General features: G+C 39.9%; 1 protein-coding gene across 2 annotated transcripts; it reads right to left on the reverse strand.

Annotated features, from left to right (window-relative positions):
* Nucleotides 1–4,263: 4,263 nt before the first annotated feature.
* Nucleotides 4,264–6,952, reverse strand: LOC120111053 (uncharacterized). Of its 2 annotated transcripts, none has more exons than XM_039127395.3 (2): nt 6,563–6,952; nt 4,264–5,848 (listed from the first exon to the last, which is right to left on the reverse strand). In XM_039127395.3, the coding sequence occupies exon 2, from the start codon at nt 5,821–5,823 to the stop codon at nt 4,531–4,533; it is 1,293 nt and encodes a 430-aa protein (XP_038983323.2). In that variant the 5' UTR covers nt 5,824–5,848; nt 6,563–6,952; the 3' UTR covers nt 4,264–4,530. The 2 variants fall into 2 exon arrangements, with proteins under 2 accessions (XP_038983323.2, XP_038983324.2); XM_039127396.3 differs by having other exon boundaries at nt 6,095–6,738.
* Between the last annotated feature and the right edge of the window lie 6,767 nt (nt 6,953–13,719).

Raw genomic sequence — 13,719 nt, forward strand, 5'->3', positions numbered from 1 at the left:
AGGCTTACCCACAATGTATTGGCAAAAGGAGATGCAATTCAGAGCAATTAAGAGTCAAATAGATAGTCAAATAAACTCAATTTCATCACTCAAATCAATGAGAGATGAGATCCTACACTAATGCTAGCTTGCTACAAACACAAAAGCACTATAAATCCAAATCTTTAAAACAAAATCCTCAAATTAAGGACCACAAAGAACCTTGACAGCCTGGAAAAATACCAAACTTCCATTATCATCAAGAAGACCCACTTCTGGATGGAGATCAGAGAGCAACATGGCTACTATGTTTCCTTGCATGTTCCTGTTTTGCCAGCTCATGATCACACAAATTCATAAGCTATGCATCACTATACAAATATCATCTGGGCAGACAGCGAAATAACTAGAACAGAAGATCGGTCTGATCATATATAGCAATGGAAAATTGTGGTACCCAGCATGCCACCGGATAGAAGTATTGCTAGCATCACGCTTAGCAAGTGGATGATGGCAAGAACCAAAGTATGAGAACCTGAACTACTGTCAGCCCAAACCACTCAAGTCACACACATTATCTTGGAGTTGGTGGCACTAACTTTCAAGGAAGTCCTTGTCTCAGATTACAGGCAATTGGTTATTCATAACGACTAATGAGGATTTCATTACCAACATAAAGACAACATTGGGCTGTTGGCCTCCAGAAACCAGGAAGTCTATACCTCCAACATCAAAAAACAGCATTCTCCAGTATAATTCACAAGTTCATCACTAAGGTTCTATCAAGTCAGAAAATCTGAGTTGGAGAGATTGTAGAAGTTTACCATAATGGAGGCTATGTCTTCGCAAAATAACAAGCACATGAATTTAGCTAAATGGTAAACTACCATGGGATCTCATTTGGCATGCATTCTTTTTGCAGGCAGCAAGGCATTGCTTAACATCACTAGTGCACTAATGTAGCCCCAAGAAATTTAGAGCGCCCCAAGGAACTACTGTGAAGTCCAGCACAACTAATTCCAATACCAACCTACTAACCTTCGCCAGATATGACTAGTTATGGGCCATATTGTTTTCTATGGCCCCTAGCCACCAAGATATACTCGCTAGATGTTGAGGATGTCAGAAGAACCAGTAATTAATCAGTGCAAGAACCCAAGTCAATACACATTCAACATTACCAGTACCTACATATTATGTCATACCCCAAAGTGGTAAACTTATATTTGCTAGCCCTTGCCACAAATTGGAGTGAAGCACTTCTCTTCCCAACTGTTGACTGAACCCAATAAGGTAAACAAGATCTAGTCAAAGACAGGTCTCACAAATAATAATAAATAATAAAAGGGTAAGGATATAAACGAATCATAATTAATAGAGGAATGATAAACCCTTGCAGTTATGAAACATAAATTACCATCCTGTTATAAAATCACCTTAATCACTAAGCAATAGGAAAGCCATAACATAATTACTGAGACATAGTCCTGTTGAAACAATCATAGTTATTATTGCTATCCTTACATTCCAGTGAATTGCTGATAGCCTGATACCATAACTTATAATTTATAGTTTATATATGTATGAAAAACTTAAGCTTATACTTTTTAAGCATTGGTATACTAAATGGCTAAGGAACTATTCTTTCAACAACAAAAACAACCAATATTCTCTGATGAATTCTCACGCAATTTTCCAATTTGGCAACTAATTGTTGTTATTTATATCATAGAAAGCTAAGTTTATAATTTCTTACAAGGTTTAATAGCATAAAAATTGTCAGTATAAGGTCGCTGATATCTAGTTCAGTGAAGAAATTGGTTGGCTGAGAGAGTGCTTTTAAAATCCATATTTCTAGCAAGAAACTCAATGATTACATTCACCATTGTTGCTTAACTATAGCAGCCAACATATTCTAGCAAATAACAGATCAATCTGAAGGACTGAAACAATATCTATTCCAACTTTTAGAAGATCTAAAGAGCCAAAAAGATGGTTTACTTGGCACTGCACTGATTAAAGCAAGAAATAAAACCAACAGGACTTGAATGTAACCATTGATAATGAGTCTTTAGTTTGTCCTCTTAGACAACCTTCTTCATAATACATTTCTTTATTTAATAAACATTATAATCTTCAGCTAAGTTCTCACCTTAATTTTTAACATACTTTATCTGATGTAATACAAAATTGTTTTTTTTTCTGATAATTAAATTTTTATTATGACTAACTATTCACTTTTTATAAGGATTTTAAGAAGATTAACTAATTTCCCTCTAAACTAATAAAAATGCAATGTTGATGGTTCAGTTGATTACTAGCTTTTTAATGATATTCAGATATCACATAGGACCAGGAACTGGAGATCTTATCAAAGTCTTGACAACAAGACGGTTATGTTTTTTAGATATTAAGGCCCTGTTTGGGGGAGCTTTTGGAGGGCCAAAAAGCACTTTCTGGCCCTCCAAAAGTACTTTTAGGAAAAAAAGTGTGTTTGGTAAAATTTCCAAGAAGCTGTTTCAGCTTTTGCGGGAAGCTGAAAACAGCTTTTTGGCAGAAGCTCAATTTTGGAGCTTTCCGAAAACGCTGTTTTCAGCTTTGTCGGGAAGCTGTATTTTTGACCAAAATACCCCCATTTAAAAGTTTCTTTTTCCTCCCAAAAATCTCAATCCCACCGCCTCTTTCTCTCTCACCATCCCCCCTCTCTCTCTCTCTCTCCCTCTCTATCTCCTTCTCCTCAATGCCGTCGGCCCTCCTTTTTTTTTTTTTTTTTTGGGAGGCAGCCACCACGCCGGCCACCCGTGGCCGCGCCCCCCAGCCCCCACCCGAGCCCCCCGCCGCTGCGACCCACCACACAGCCCAAAAAAAAAAAGGAAGGGGAGGAAGGGGCCGCCATGGCCGCAGCCTCCCCGGCCGGCCCGCCGTCTCGGCCCCCTCCCGAGGCCCTCCCTCCCCCGCGGTCGCCGCGGCACGCCGTCCCGGCCCCCTCCGAGCCCCTCCTCCCCCGCGGTCGCCGCGGCACGCCGTCCCGGCCCCCTCCCGAGCCCCCCTCCCCCCGCGGTCGTCGGGGCCCGCCGTCCCGGCCCCCTCCCGAGCCCCCCTCCCCCCGTGGCCGTCGGGGCCCGCTGTCCCGGCCCCCTCCCGAGCCCCCCTCCTCCGGCGGCCGCCGCGGCCCACCATCCCGGCCCCCCTCCCGCGGCCCGGTCCCCCTTCCGGCGCCGCCGGCTTCGCGGGAGAAGAAGAAAGGAGAAGAAGGAAAGAGAGGAAGGAAGGAGAAGAAGAGAAGAAAAAAGAAAAGAAAAAAAAGAAGAAAAGGAAAGAAAAAAAAGAGAAGAAAAAAAAAAGAAAAATAAAAAAAAAATAAATAAATAAATATATATGTATATAAATGAACGAATAAATAAATAAATAAAATAATAAATAAATATATTTCAATGAAATAAAATAATAAATAAATAAATAACTAAATAAAAATATTAGTAATTATTTAATCAATTTTTTCACCTAGTTAGAAAATTTGTTAGAGAAATAAATGGTCATCAAAAGAGTAAAAAAAAAGAGTAAAAAATTAATTTATACTAATAATTATAATATTTTATACATTTATTATTGTATTATACTATAAATATAATATAATATAATATTATGTTATGTTAAATAATTTAATATTATTTTAAATTATTATCCTATAGTATACAATGTTATAGTACTATATTATAATAATATTATGTTACATTATATTAATATTATACTATATCATATATTTATGTATTAATATATATTATATTTTATTATGCACTATTGTATAATACTAGTAATGTCCTTTATGGTCATTTTGTCATACAAAAGTACTTTCTCAGTTTGTTTACCAAACAAATGTTAAAGTGCCACAGCACTTTAGAAATGTAGTTACCAAACAGCAAACAGCTTTTTATAAAAGCTCTACTTCCAACAGCTCCCCCAAATAGGGCCTAAATCAATCATTTCAAAAAATACAAGCAAGCCATACATGCCCCACTAAATTAGCTATTGTATACAATCCCCATTGCGATAGATCAAATCCATTTACAACATATCACTGAGAAAGGCCGCTCAATATCATTACTGAACAAGACAAGCATAGGATTTAAGACTTCCAGTTCCTAAGAGTAGCATATCAATTAACTTCTTTCCATTTATACTTAAGGTTAAATACTTATAATGCAGTCAAGTTATCCACTAAATCATGCAGATGATTGCCATAATGCAAACATATGCCATTCAAATCCAAAATAAAGATGGTAATTGGAGAAAAAAGGCGCCAAGAGAAGAATTATCTGAAAACATTAACAAACTTATCACAACTCCATACAAATGGGAAAGGAAGGCAAGCATATCAGACACATGTAAAAGTAGTAACAACAGCAAGTCTGTAGTGAGCACAAGTCATTTTTCACCTTCTGATAAACATAAACAGCATACAAAAAGGAGTTCATTTTTCACTACTTAGAATTAACTGACCACTATAGTGCCAACTCTAGAGTCACCAGTATACCCTCCAGTGGAATAACTTCAGAAGAATGCTCTACTTCCATAGAAAACTCTAGAGCCAGTCCCTTTGGCTGCTGGCAAATTTTTCTCAGAACCAGCATTAGCATTTTCAGTGGTGGGGCTGCTACTCTCGATATCCATTGGAAGTTTCATTTTGGCCAATGACTCTGTGAACTGCTGCATGCTTTTCATATACAAATCAACAATGTCCTTTTGATCAACGGTCTGCTCCGGCTCAATGTTTATGCTGATCATAGGCTTCATGAATGCACTGTCCGACTGCCCACCAGAAGATGAATCAGCCTCACCTTCAGTAACTTCTGCACTCTTATCCTTCTGGCTCAGAGATGATGTAGCTGCCGAGGGACCAGAGACAGACTGAGAGGAGGTGGGAAGCACCACAGGAGATTCAGTTGTTGAGACACTGCTTACAGGAGTGTCATTTTTCAAAGCTCCAGCAGAATCAAGACTACTGTCAGTTGACAAACTCTCGACAATATGGACCCCTGCATCACCATCTGGGCGGTTGTCATTCTCCAAAGTAATCAAGCTCTCTGAGCTCTGGGCATCCAAATTGGTGCATTGGATCCCAAAATACTCGGAAACCATCAGCTGATTTTCATTCACAATCTTCAAGTCAGGGAACTCGATTTTATCATACGCGCAAGGGATCGCATCATCCTTGTCCGAATCTGGCAAAGCAACATCCGGAATCACAGAGGCCGTGGGAGCTGGAATGGGCATAACCTCCGGTGATGAACCGATGTAGGAGAGCGATAATTGAACAAAACCAGCCGGTGAGTGGAAGAGATCAGTAGAAGAGAGGGAGAATTCCTTCTCCAACTTTCCATTGGTGATGACAACCTCTGAGAGGGGCACCAGAGCAAAACCCAACAGCTGGTCCTCAAGATAATTCTTCACCCTACTCAGCATCCAGACCTCACATTTGAGAGAAGAGTCAATGGTTCGGACATTGAGCTGCAGATTCTCATTGAAGACCGGGTTCCTTCCTCCACCATTGATGATCTTGGTCGAGACAGTTGCTTCGGGGTCGCTGGTCAGGCATATCTTGGCATAAACATCTTGCTTGTGGTAGATACAGATGTTGTGGATGTCACGCGCCTGATGAATGAAGACCTCGAGACAGCCAATGAAACCCTCAGGGGTTGCCGCCATCGGTGCAGGCTGCTGAGGGGCAACTTCACCGACGAAGCTGGTAGAGTTCTTGTTGACAGGTTCAGGCCTAGGCTCCTTGAGCACGGCCGTGGCAGCAGCTGATTTGGAGCATGGTGAGAAGGGTTGGGAGGACTCCATGAATTGAATCAAGGAACTGTTATTCCTGCAATACCAAATCAAACGAAGCCCAATTTTAGACTATATATGGGTATTAAAGATCCGGGTGCTGAGAGCATATATAAAAGAATTTGCAAGAGTTAATACCAGCAGAGTTGCTCAACCTTATCTAAGATTGCAGAATTAAAATCAAAACCACATTTGAAACATAGAAGCAGTAAAATTTACAAAATTTCCTTGACTCAAAAATTGGAATTTGTTAAGAAAAACTGATGTTTCTGATTTAACCCACCTAATTTTGCTAATGAAGCTGATAATTCGAAACCCTAGCTAGGAGAAATGGGAGAAATCCAAACTTTTGAGCCGCCCAACTCCAGAAGCTCTCAGCTTGGGATTTTTTGTATAGAATCCCCATAATCCTGAACTCCTTCCTAGGTTTCAAATTCCTCAAAAACACCCAATTTCCAAGGCCAAAATCGAATTTTGATGCCTTCCAGGAGATTCCGGAACTCAAAGTCCAAAACACCCTAAATTTCCAGAAACGAACTCAACTTCCAAAACCCTAAAACAAAATCCTTCCAAAACCAAAACTCCGAAAGAAGGGAGCAAAAAAACACAAAAAAACATCTCGGGCCAAATCAACCCGAACACGGATCCCATTAAGAAGAAAAAAAGAAAGAAAGATTTTTTCCAATTTATCGCGACGGAGCGAATCGAAAAAGCAACACCAAACGGCAGCAAACCCCGAAAAAAGCCTCACCTTGGGCCGCGAAGAGACCACCACCACAATCCGAGGAGCGAAACAGGGTAAAAGAGCAGGGAAAGGTCTAGGAAAGCCTCATCCTCCAAGGGGGCAAAAGATATAAAAGAAAAGAGGGGAGGGACAAAGGAGGTGCTCAAAGGCTGAACCAGTCTCTTCGCTTTTCCTCAAAAGTCAAGAGATTTCAGTATAAATCTAGGAAGTCTTTAAAGGGCCAGCTCGTGACTCAAGGCCATTAAAGAACTCGAAAGAGGAAGAAAATAGTAAACAATTTGGAGGATTAATCCGGAACGAGGACGGTGCTTTTGAAGTGGGGCCTAAAAGTAAAACCCTTTCACACAGTGTCCTAAAACCCTTTCACACCGTGCCATGCTCCACTTTCTAGTTGGTACTGCTGTTTTAACTTGTTTATCTTTTATTCCGCTCGTTTGAGTCCCACTTGCACTTCCTTCCAGATAGATTTTAAGATGACTCTTCTTTCTGTCTTAGTTCAATTACCCAAAATACTTAGCATACATAACCCAAAGATAATTAGCATTTCCAAAAGAAATCTTCCGTCATGCATGATCTATACCATAAAATGTTGTGCAATACTTGATATCCACCATTAAAAAAATTGACAAGGCTTTACATATCTTATTTAATGCCGTCCATTTTTTGATAATAACTATCAATCACCCCAAATACTTATTATACATAACCAAAAAATAATTAGCATTTCCAAAAGAAATCTTCCATTGTGCATGATATATACCGCAAAATATTATACAATACTTAATATCCATCATCGACTGTTAAAATAAAAAGCTTTGCATACCTTATTTAATGGCCGTCCATCTTTTGATTACTATATAGCATTGCAAAAAGTTTTAGCTTTTTGGAGGTCAAAAGAAGAGTTAGCTACCTAGGGAGTCGCCTAGTGGAAAAGCCAGAAGAGAACGACGGGTTTTGGAGGGATGTGGTGTCGTTTGGCCTTGGACTTGGCATGGTCATGGATAAGCAAAAGCTGCCGTCGCCCGTGGATAGGGGTCGGTTGTCAATTTGACTTGCCCGGTTTGGACTTTGGTTAGATTCGAGACGGAAGAAGAGAAGATAATATCGTGAGTTAGGGGCGTGGCCTACTTCATTCTTTTTAACTTACATGCGTTAGAAATTTAGAATGTGAGACCAGCTAACCCCAAGTCTCATTAGCATGTATACATTCAATTCATTATTTGATAGATTAATGAGAGTAATGCTATGGCCATCAGTTTCATGCACACAAAAAGCTCGGCATGTCATGTCATAATGGGAGACCTGGTGACATTCACATTAGTTTTTACAGGACCAGCAGGAGTTGGTGAGGAGTCGCGAGGCAGGCATTACCACGTCCAAGCAACATTTCACATGAATGAAACGGACGTCTCCTAACACTTTTCTTTGGCAATGTTTGTTTTTTACGATAAATAGGAAGTAAAGCATTTGTTTCATTTTGTAGACTTTTGGAAGCACTATGTGCATCTTTCATAAGGTTTGCAACTTTGTTTTTGTTCTTAGTGGCTGCGAACAAAAAAACTTGATGGCAATAAATCGTGCTCTTTTTCTTTTTGTTTTCTTTGCCTGTTGAGATAGGTAAGCTACACTGCTCTTCTATAAATACAGCCTGACACATCAGAGTATGGCAAATCCCTCACCAGTACACGAACCGATTTGGTACATGATGGGAAGCAAAATGGATCGTCCTGCTCTAGCATGGAACCATCCAATTTCTGCTGAGCAGACCTAAGAGCTGAGTAGGCCAGGTCTCAGTCTCGCCGAGAGCCAGGCCGACCTCGAACCCTATCAAAGGCCGAGCCGACCTTGCCAAAAGCCATACCCTATCATACCTGCCAAGAGTCATACCCTGCCACACCAGCCAACGTCATGCCGTGCACAAGGACTGTCCAAACCGTGTGCCTCAAGCGAGCCCTGGCCTTGGCCACATGCCAATTGACCAAGACCATCTCCTTCCATAATAAAAAAGAATCATACCTCAGCCACCTGGGCACCCTTATGAGGACTAAAATAAGCCATACCAAAAACACTCAGAGATTTTTTTCCCAAAAAATGATGGATCAACTCTAACTTAGCCATTAGAGGGCCTTCACCGGAATCCCCGGCCAAGGCTTTGTGCAGGTGCTCCAGAGCGCATGAGGTGGCTCTCTTTCTCCATCCCGGTCGGCGTCTTCTCGGCTTCCTCCGGCGTGGTCACCCTCAGGCCAAATTTCAACCCCAATAGTACAGTTTCAAAAAATTGATCTCATATGGTTGCCTACATATGCAGCAACGCAATCCGCAACACTATTGTCATGAGCTGTGCTTCATCACATAGGTTGGATGAAGCTTAGGTAACTAAGGTGCATGGTTACAGTCCGGTGTATAAGCGCAAGATAGGGCATTGTCATGCATGTGAAACAGTATCTAGTGGCAAATATGATAAAAAATGTAATTATTAAGGTTTTCACCAACCAACATGATGGCAAAAAGGCTTGATTAATTGAACGGAATTGGTACCAAGGATGGCTTGTAGGGACCATCAGCCTGCAAGATGGCTATTAGAGAAACCCTAGCCCTTGACCTTGACGCTGATAGAGTGGATGTAACAAGTGAGAGCTTAGAGAGGAGTTGAAAAGGAGTTGGCTGAGTGGTTATAAGACATTAGTTAAGGTGGCTCATCGCTTGGCCCTTTTGGTTTGGCTGATGGTCCAAACAACTATAAGCAAGACACCTTTTACCTTGAACATCAAAAATTACATTTGAATGATGTAATAAACTGCAAAACTCTGTGCTATCAACCTCATTTCCCTTTGGCAAATTGCTAGCAACCAAGAAACATGGAGAAATTTATGTGGTTTGTATTAAATTTATTCGAGGATGCCATATCCAACTTGAACTAAATAAGAATATTAGCCAAGTATCTGGTTTGCTTTGTGAATCCAAAACTATTCTTAACCAAAGTCAATGAAGGGATGTGAACTCATTAATCTAAACCAACAACAACAACACCTCCAATCCAAAATAGCTAAGATTGTCGATTATGCTCTATAAAATATGGACCAAATTTGACCTAATATCGTCAAATTAAGAAGAATTCTATTGATTTGTAATGCACAAGAAGAGTGAAAACTTGACCTGAAACTATAGTTTGGATCAAGTAGCCAAACCTAATCCATACCCACATCTGGTATTGTGTAACTTTCTTCTCCTAAAAATAGTTTGACCATCGACCGGTAGGTTGATGATATCCAATGATGACTTTGACTGACCTTGTAGAAATATGTGCATGGTTTGATTTAGTGGACATGTTAAATAACTCAAGCATGGTGGATCTAGACATCATCCACTCCATTGATTGAGGAGCATGTAATTCCTAAATTCAAAGTGGCTATTTAAATATCAAAGAGAATCTAGACTCAAAGGCTTAGGAAGTCAAAATAGCAGGAAGTCCTCGTAAGGATTGACTAGTGTGCTCCAAGGCCTAGGTAAGCACATACATCATTAGGAGAAACAAACGGGAAAGCACCACATTCATCTACACAGATGAAAGGGAAGCCTGGGGTTGACTTAAGAGCAGCAAGTTGAGAAATCTGTCCATTATTAAATGTGCATATCTATTAGTATAAAAGATGCCATCTGTTTGGTCATTAATAAGTGATTATTTTTAGGATAACTATAAGGGAGTAACTGTATAAATATCCAAACACAAATCATAATGAATTTTTTTATAACAAAAAGAATAGAAGAGAGAGATGGGAAAGTCTATCATCATCTCACTTGGTAAGAATAACAGTCTATACACCATAACTTCTTGACAATACCATAATCAAGTGGATGAGGAGCTGACTTCTTCTTGTAGTCACAACTGCTCGAGTTTATTTTATGGTTTTCAATAGGTAACCATGAGTCGGAGGCTGGACTTGCGTGCATATGTTTAAATTCATAATGATTTACAGGCTTGTCTGGAAGTCTAATTAATAATAAGGTTGTTTGGTTCGTTACAACTAGAAATATAATATGATACAAGTTGCATGCAAGTGGAATCATAGCTATTGTAGTTGCATGCATCTAAATCTTGATAGCTTGGATACAATTATGATTGTTGCAAAACTTCTTTTCTAGAAAAGCTGCAAATGAGAATTACAAGTATACAAAACCTATTTGGTTCGATTATCTAAAATAGATATGATTACCCTTTTAATAGGTTGGTAAATATGCATCCACCCCATGCTTATTTCTAATATAAATATATTATTATAATACAAATAAATATACATCAAAATAAAATAATTATCAACAATATTTTATATATCTCAAGATCACTTTTTAGTTGGGCAATAATTAGGCCTGAAAATACATTGGATATGGATCAAATATTTGTATCAATATCTTTTCAACAAATATGAAAATGAATGCAGATGCTAAATGAATATCAAAATTGATATTCATATTTGTTCTTAACTGTAACAACCCCAAAATTTTTTTTTTATAAAAAGGGATAGAATAGTCCTTTAAAATTAATATAAGGGGTAAAATAGGAAAGAATCAAAAGATAATGGCATAGTTGTAGATGCATTGAAGTGGTAAGGGTAAAATTGGAAGGAATCAAAAGTTAATGGCATAACGGTAGATATGTTGAAGTGTTAGGGGCAAAATGGGAATTTAATAATATTAAACAAAGGGTGAATAGTGTTTTGATGTGATTTAATTGGAGGGTTTGAGCTGGTGAAACCGAGAGAAAGAGGGAGGGGGTTCTCAGGCGTGAAACAGAGGAAAGAAAGAAAGAAAAAGAGAAGAAGAAGAAGAAGAAAGAAGAAGAGGAAGGGGATTCAAGGAGGAAAGGGATCCCGGTTGCACTTCCAGCTGAAGGGAAAAACGTAGATCTCCTTCCCCTCTACGCAAGGACCTCAATTTCCAAAAAGAAAAAGGTAAATATCCGTCCCTATCTAGTCTTTTGATGACATTAGGCTATACAAAGGGTGGATATAGTCTAGAGAGGTCGGATAAGGGTTGTAGAGGCGGTTAAAAGAAGAAGAAACGGATTTTAACAAATTTTTCCGGCACTACGGAAAAACTGTGTCGAAGTCCCAACTTCGGCGAATTATTTAGGGGGTCAAACGGCCTCCGATGATGATGCATGTTATCTCTTTGGAATCCTCTATGAGTGTAGAATGTTAGGTAAAAATTTCATCAAATTTGGAGTCCTGAAAGTGGATCAAAACCGGGATGAAGTAACCCACTGTCAGTTCGGGTTACTGTTCATCCGGGTGGAAAATAAGGGATTTCATGCCATAATAGGGTATTAAGCCTAGATTAGGCTAAGGGAGACCTTGTACTCGTGCAAGGGAGTCCCTAATACACATAAATGATGAGTTAATTAATAGAAAAAGAAAAAGAGAAAGAAAAGAAAAGATTTAGGGAACGGGGGAGTTGAATCAATTAAAGTTCCCTATATTATAATTGGCACGTAGATTATGACCTTGATACAAGACTAAATGTATGGTAAATGCATGTCACAGTTGGGCAAGAAGCTAGGGAACGAGAGGAAGAAGTTCCCCACTGCCTGCTGTAGAATTCTAGAGGCGTATCGAGGCCGTGCCGGATTGGCAGGTGAGTGGGAGTCATGTACTTTGCACTATGAGCATTCTTAATTCATTTTCATGAATGTCGCCAAGTGTGAATTGATTCCACTTGAGCATATTGATTGATATTGTAGTAGATTCCTCTATAATCTTGATTCTCCATGCTTGATTATTCTGTACATGCATGTGAGGGAACATTGAGAGGAATTACGAGGGGTTGATGAGTAATCAAATTGATTCCGAATTGTGAAATGACTTCTTTTGTAAATTGATTTCATTTCCTCTATTTCAAAGACTTGTAGAGCCCTTCTCATGGTATATTGAGTTGCATTGTACTCCCGTGATTCCTCACTCCCAACCCTGATGTTAGTTTATGATTGGGTCATGATCGAGTGAGTGGTAATCTTGATTATACTCCTTTTTAGTAGAGTATTGGGAGGGTGCATTATGGCATTTATGCATGGCTTGGCAGTATCTGCAGGACACCTATAGTCGATGGGGGTTGAACATCGGCCTTTGTGCACATAGTAGCCTTCTGGGTGGGCGGAGCCCAGTCCCTTCCTAGGGGGGGACACGGCCCTAGGCGTAGGATCGGCCGGTCCTACGACTTATATTCTGCTTGCCGCCGGGCATAGTAAGACCCCGCGAGGTGCAGTATGGCTTTCCGCGGATGTAGAATTCCCGCGAGGTGCCGTTTAGTATGTAGATGTGAGATGGATTTCTGTTCTGGATACTGGCCAGCATTTATATGATCAGTGTGGTGTCTTATCCTGCATATGCATGTGACAGTAGGGAGTTGTTGCTGGTTCGCCTGGGGCGTAAAACCCACCTCCTGATAGCTGTCTAGCATTTATGTTATCGGTATGGTGTCTTATCCTACATATGCATGTGACAGTAGGGAGTTGTTGCTGGTTCGCCTGGGGCGTAAAACCCACCTCCCGACAGCTGTCTAGCATTTATGTTATCGGTATGGTGTCTTATCCTGCATATGCATGTGACAGTAGGGAGTTGTTGCTGGTTCGCCTGGGGCGTAAAACCCACCTCCCGACAGCTGTCTAGTGATGATTTCAGCATATTGACACCTGATTTGTATGTTCCAGCATTATGATCTGTTGAGCATATTCATGAGTAGCATATATGTTTGCTTGATTATTCCATATATGCTTCAGATGAGTTGATATTGATTGTGGTAATATTGATGATTTATTCCATATTCTCTATGTTGAGTTCATGTTCATGTTGTTATTGATCTTGAGATTTCATCTCGAGCCATGATTATATTCTGTCTCATGTGCATAGTACTCTCTACTCCACTCACTGAGTATTTATATACTCACTCCCCAGTTTGGTGTTTTTGATTGCAGGGCAGGTATTGTATAAAGAGGAGCAGGATTAGTGGTTGCCTGCTAGCTGTGCCGCTCCATAGTATAGTATAATGTAGATAGTGGTTTATACCTTTTGGTGTATTATAAACCTTCTATTGTATATAGTGCATAGTTACAGTCATAGATCCTGTTGTGGATATGGGTTGACCATGGATGGATTAGGAAGCAGGTATAT

The sequence above is a fragment of the Phoenix dactylifera genome, chromosome 7 (genome assembly GCF_051530095.1).
Source record: "Phoenix dactylifera cultivar Ajwa chromosome 7, Ajwa_hap1_PhDact_Kaust_v1.1, whole genome shotgun sequence".
NCBI lineage: Eukaryota > Viridiplantae > Streptophyta > Magnoliopsida > Arecales > Arecaceae > Phoenix > Phoenix dactylifera.

Bases quoted from the DNA above. Each gene is read 5' to 3' on its own strand.
- LOC120111053 (XM_039127395.3), bottom strand. From the start codon at position 5,823: ATGGAGTCCTCCCAACCCTTCTCACCATGCTCCAAATCAGCTGCTGCC.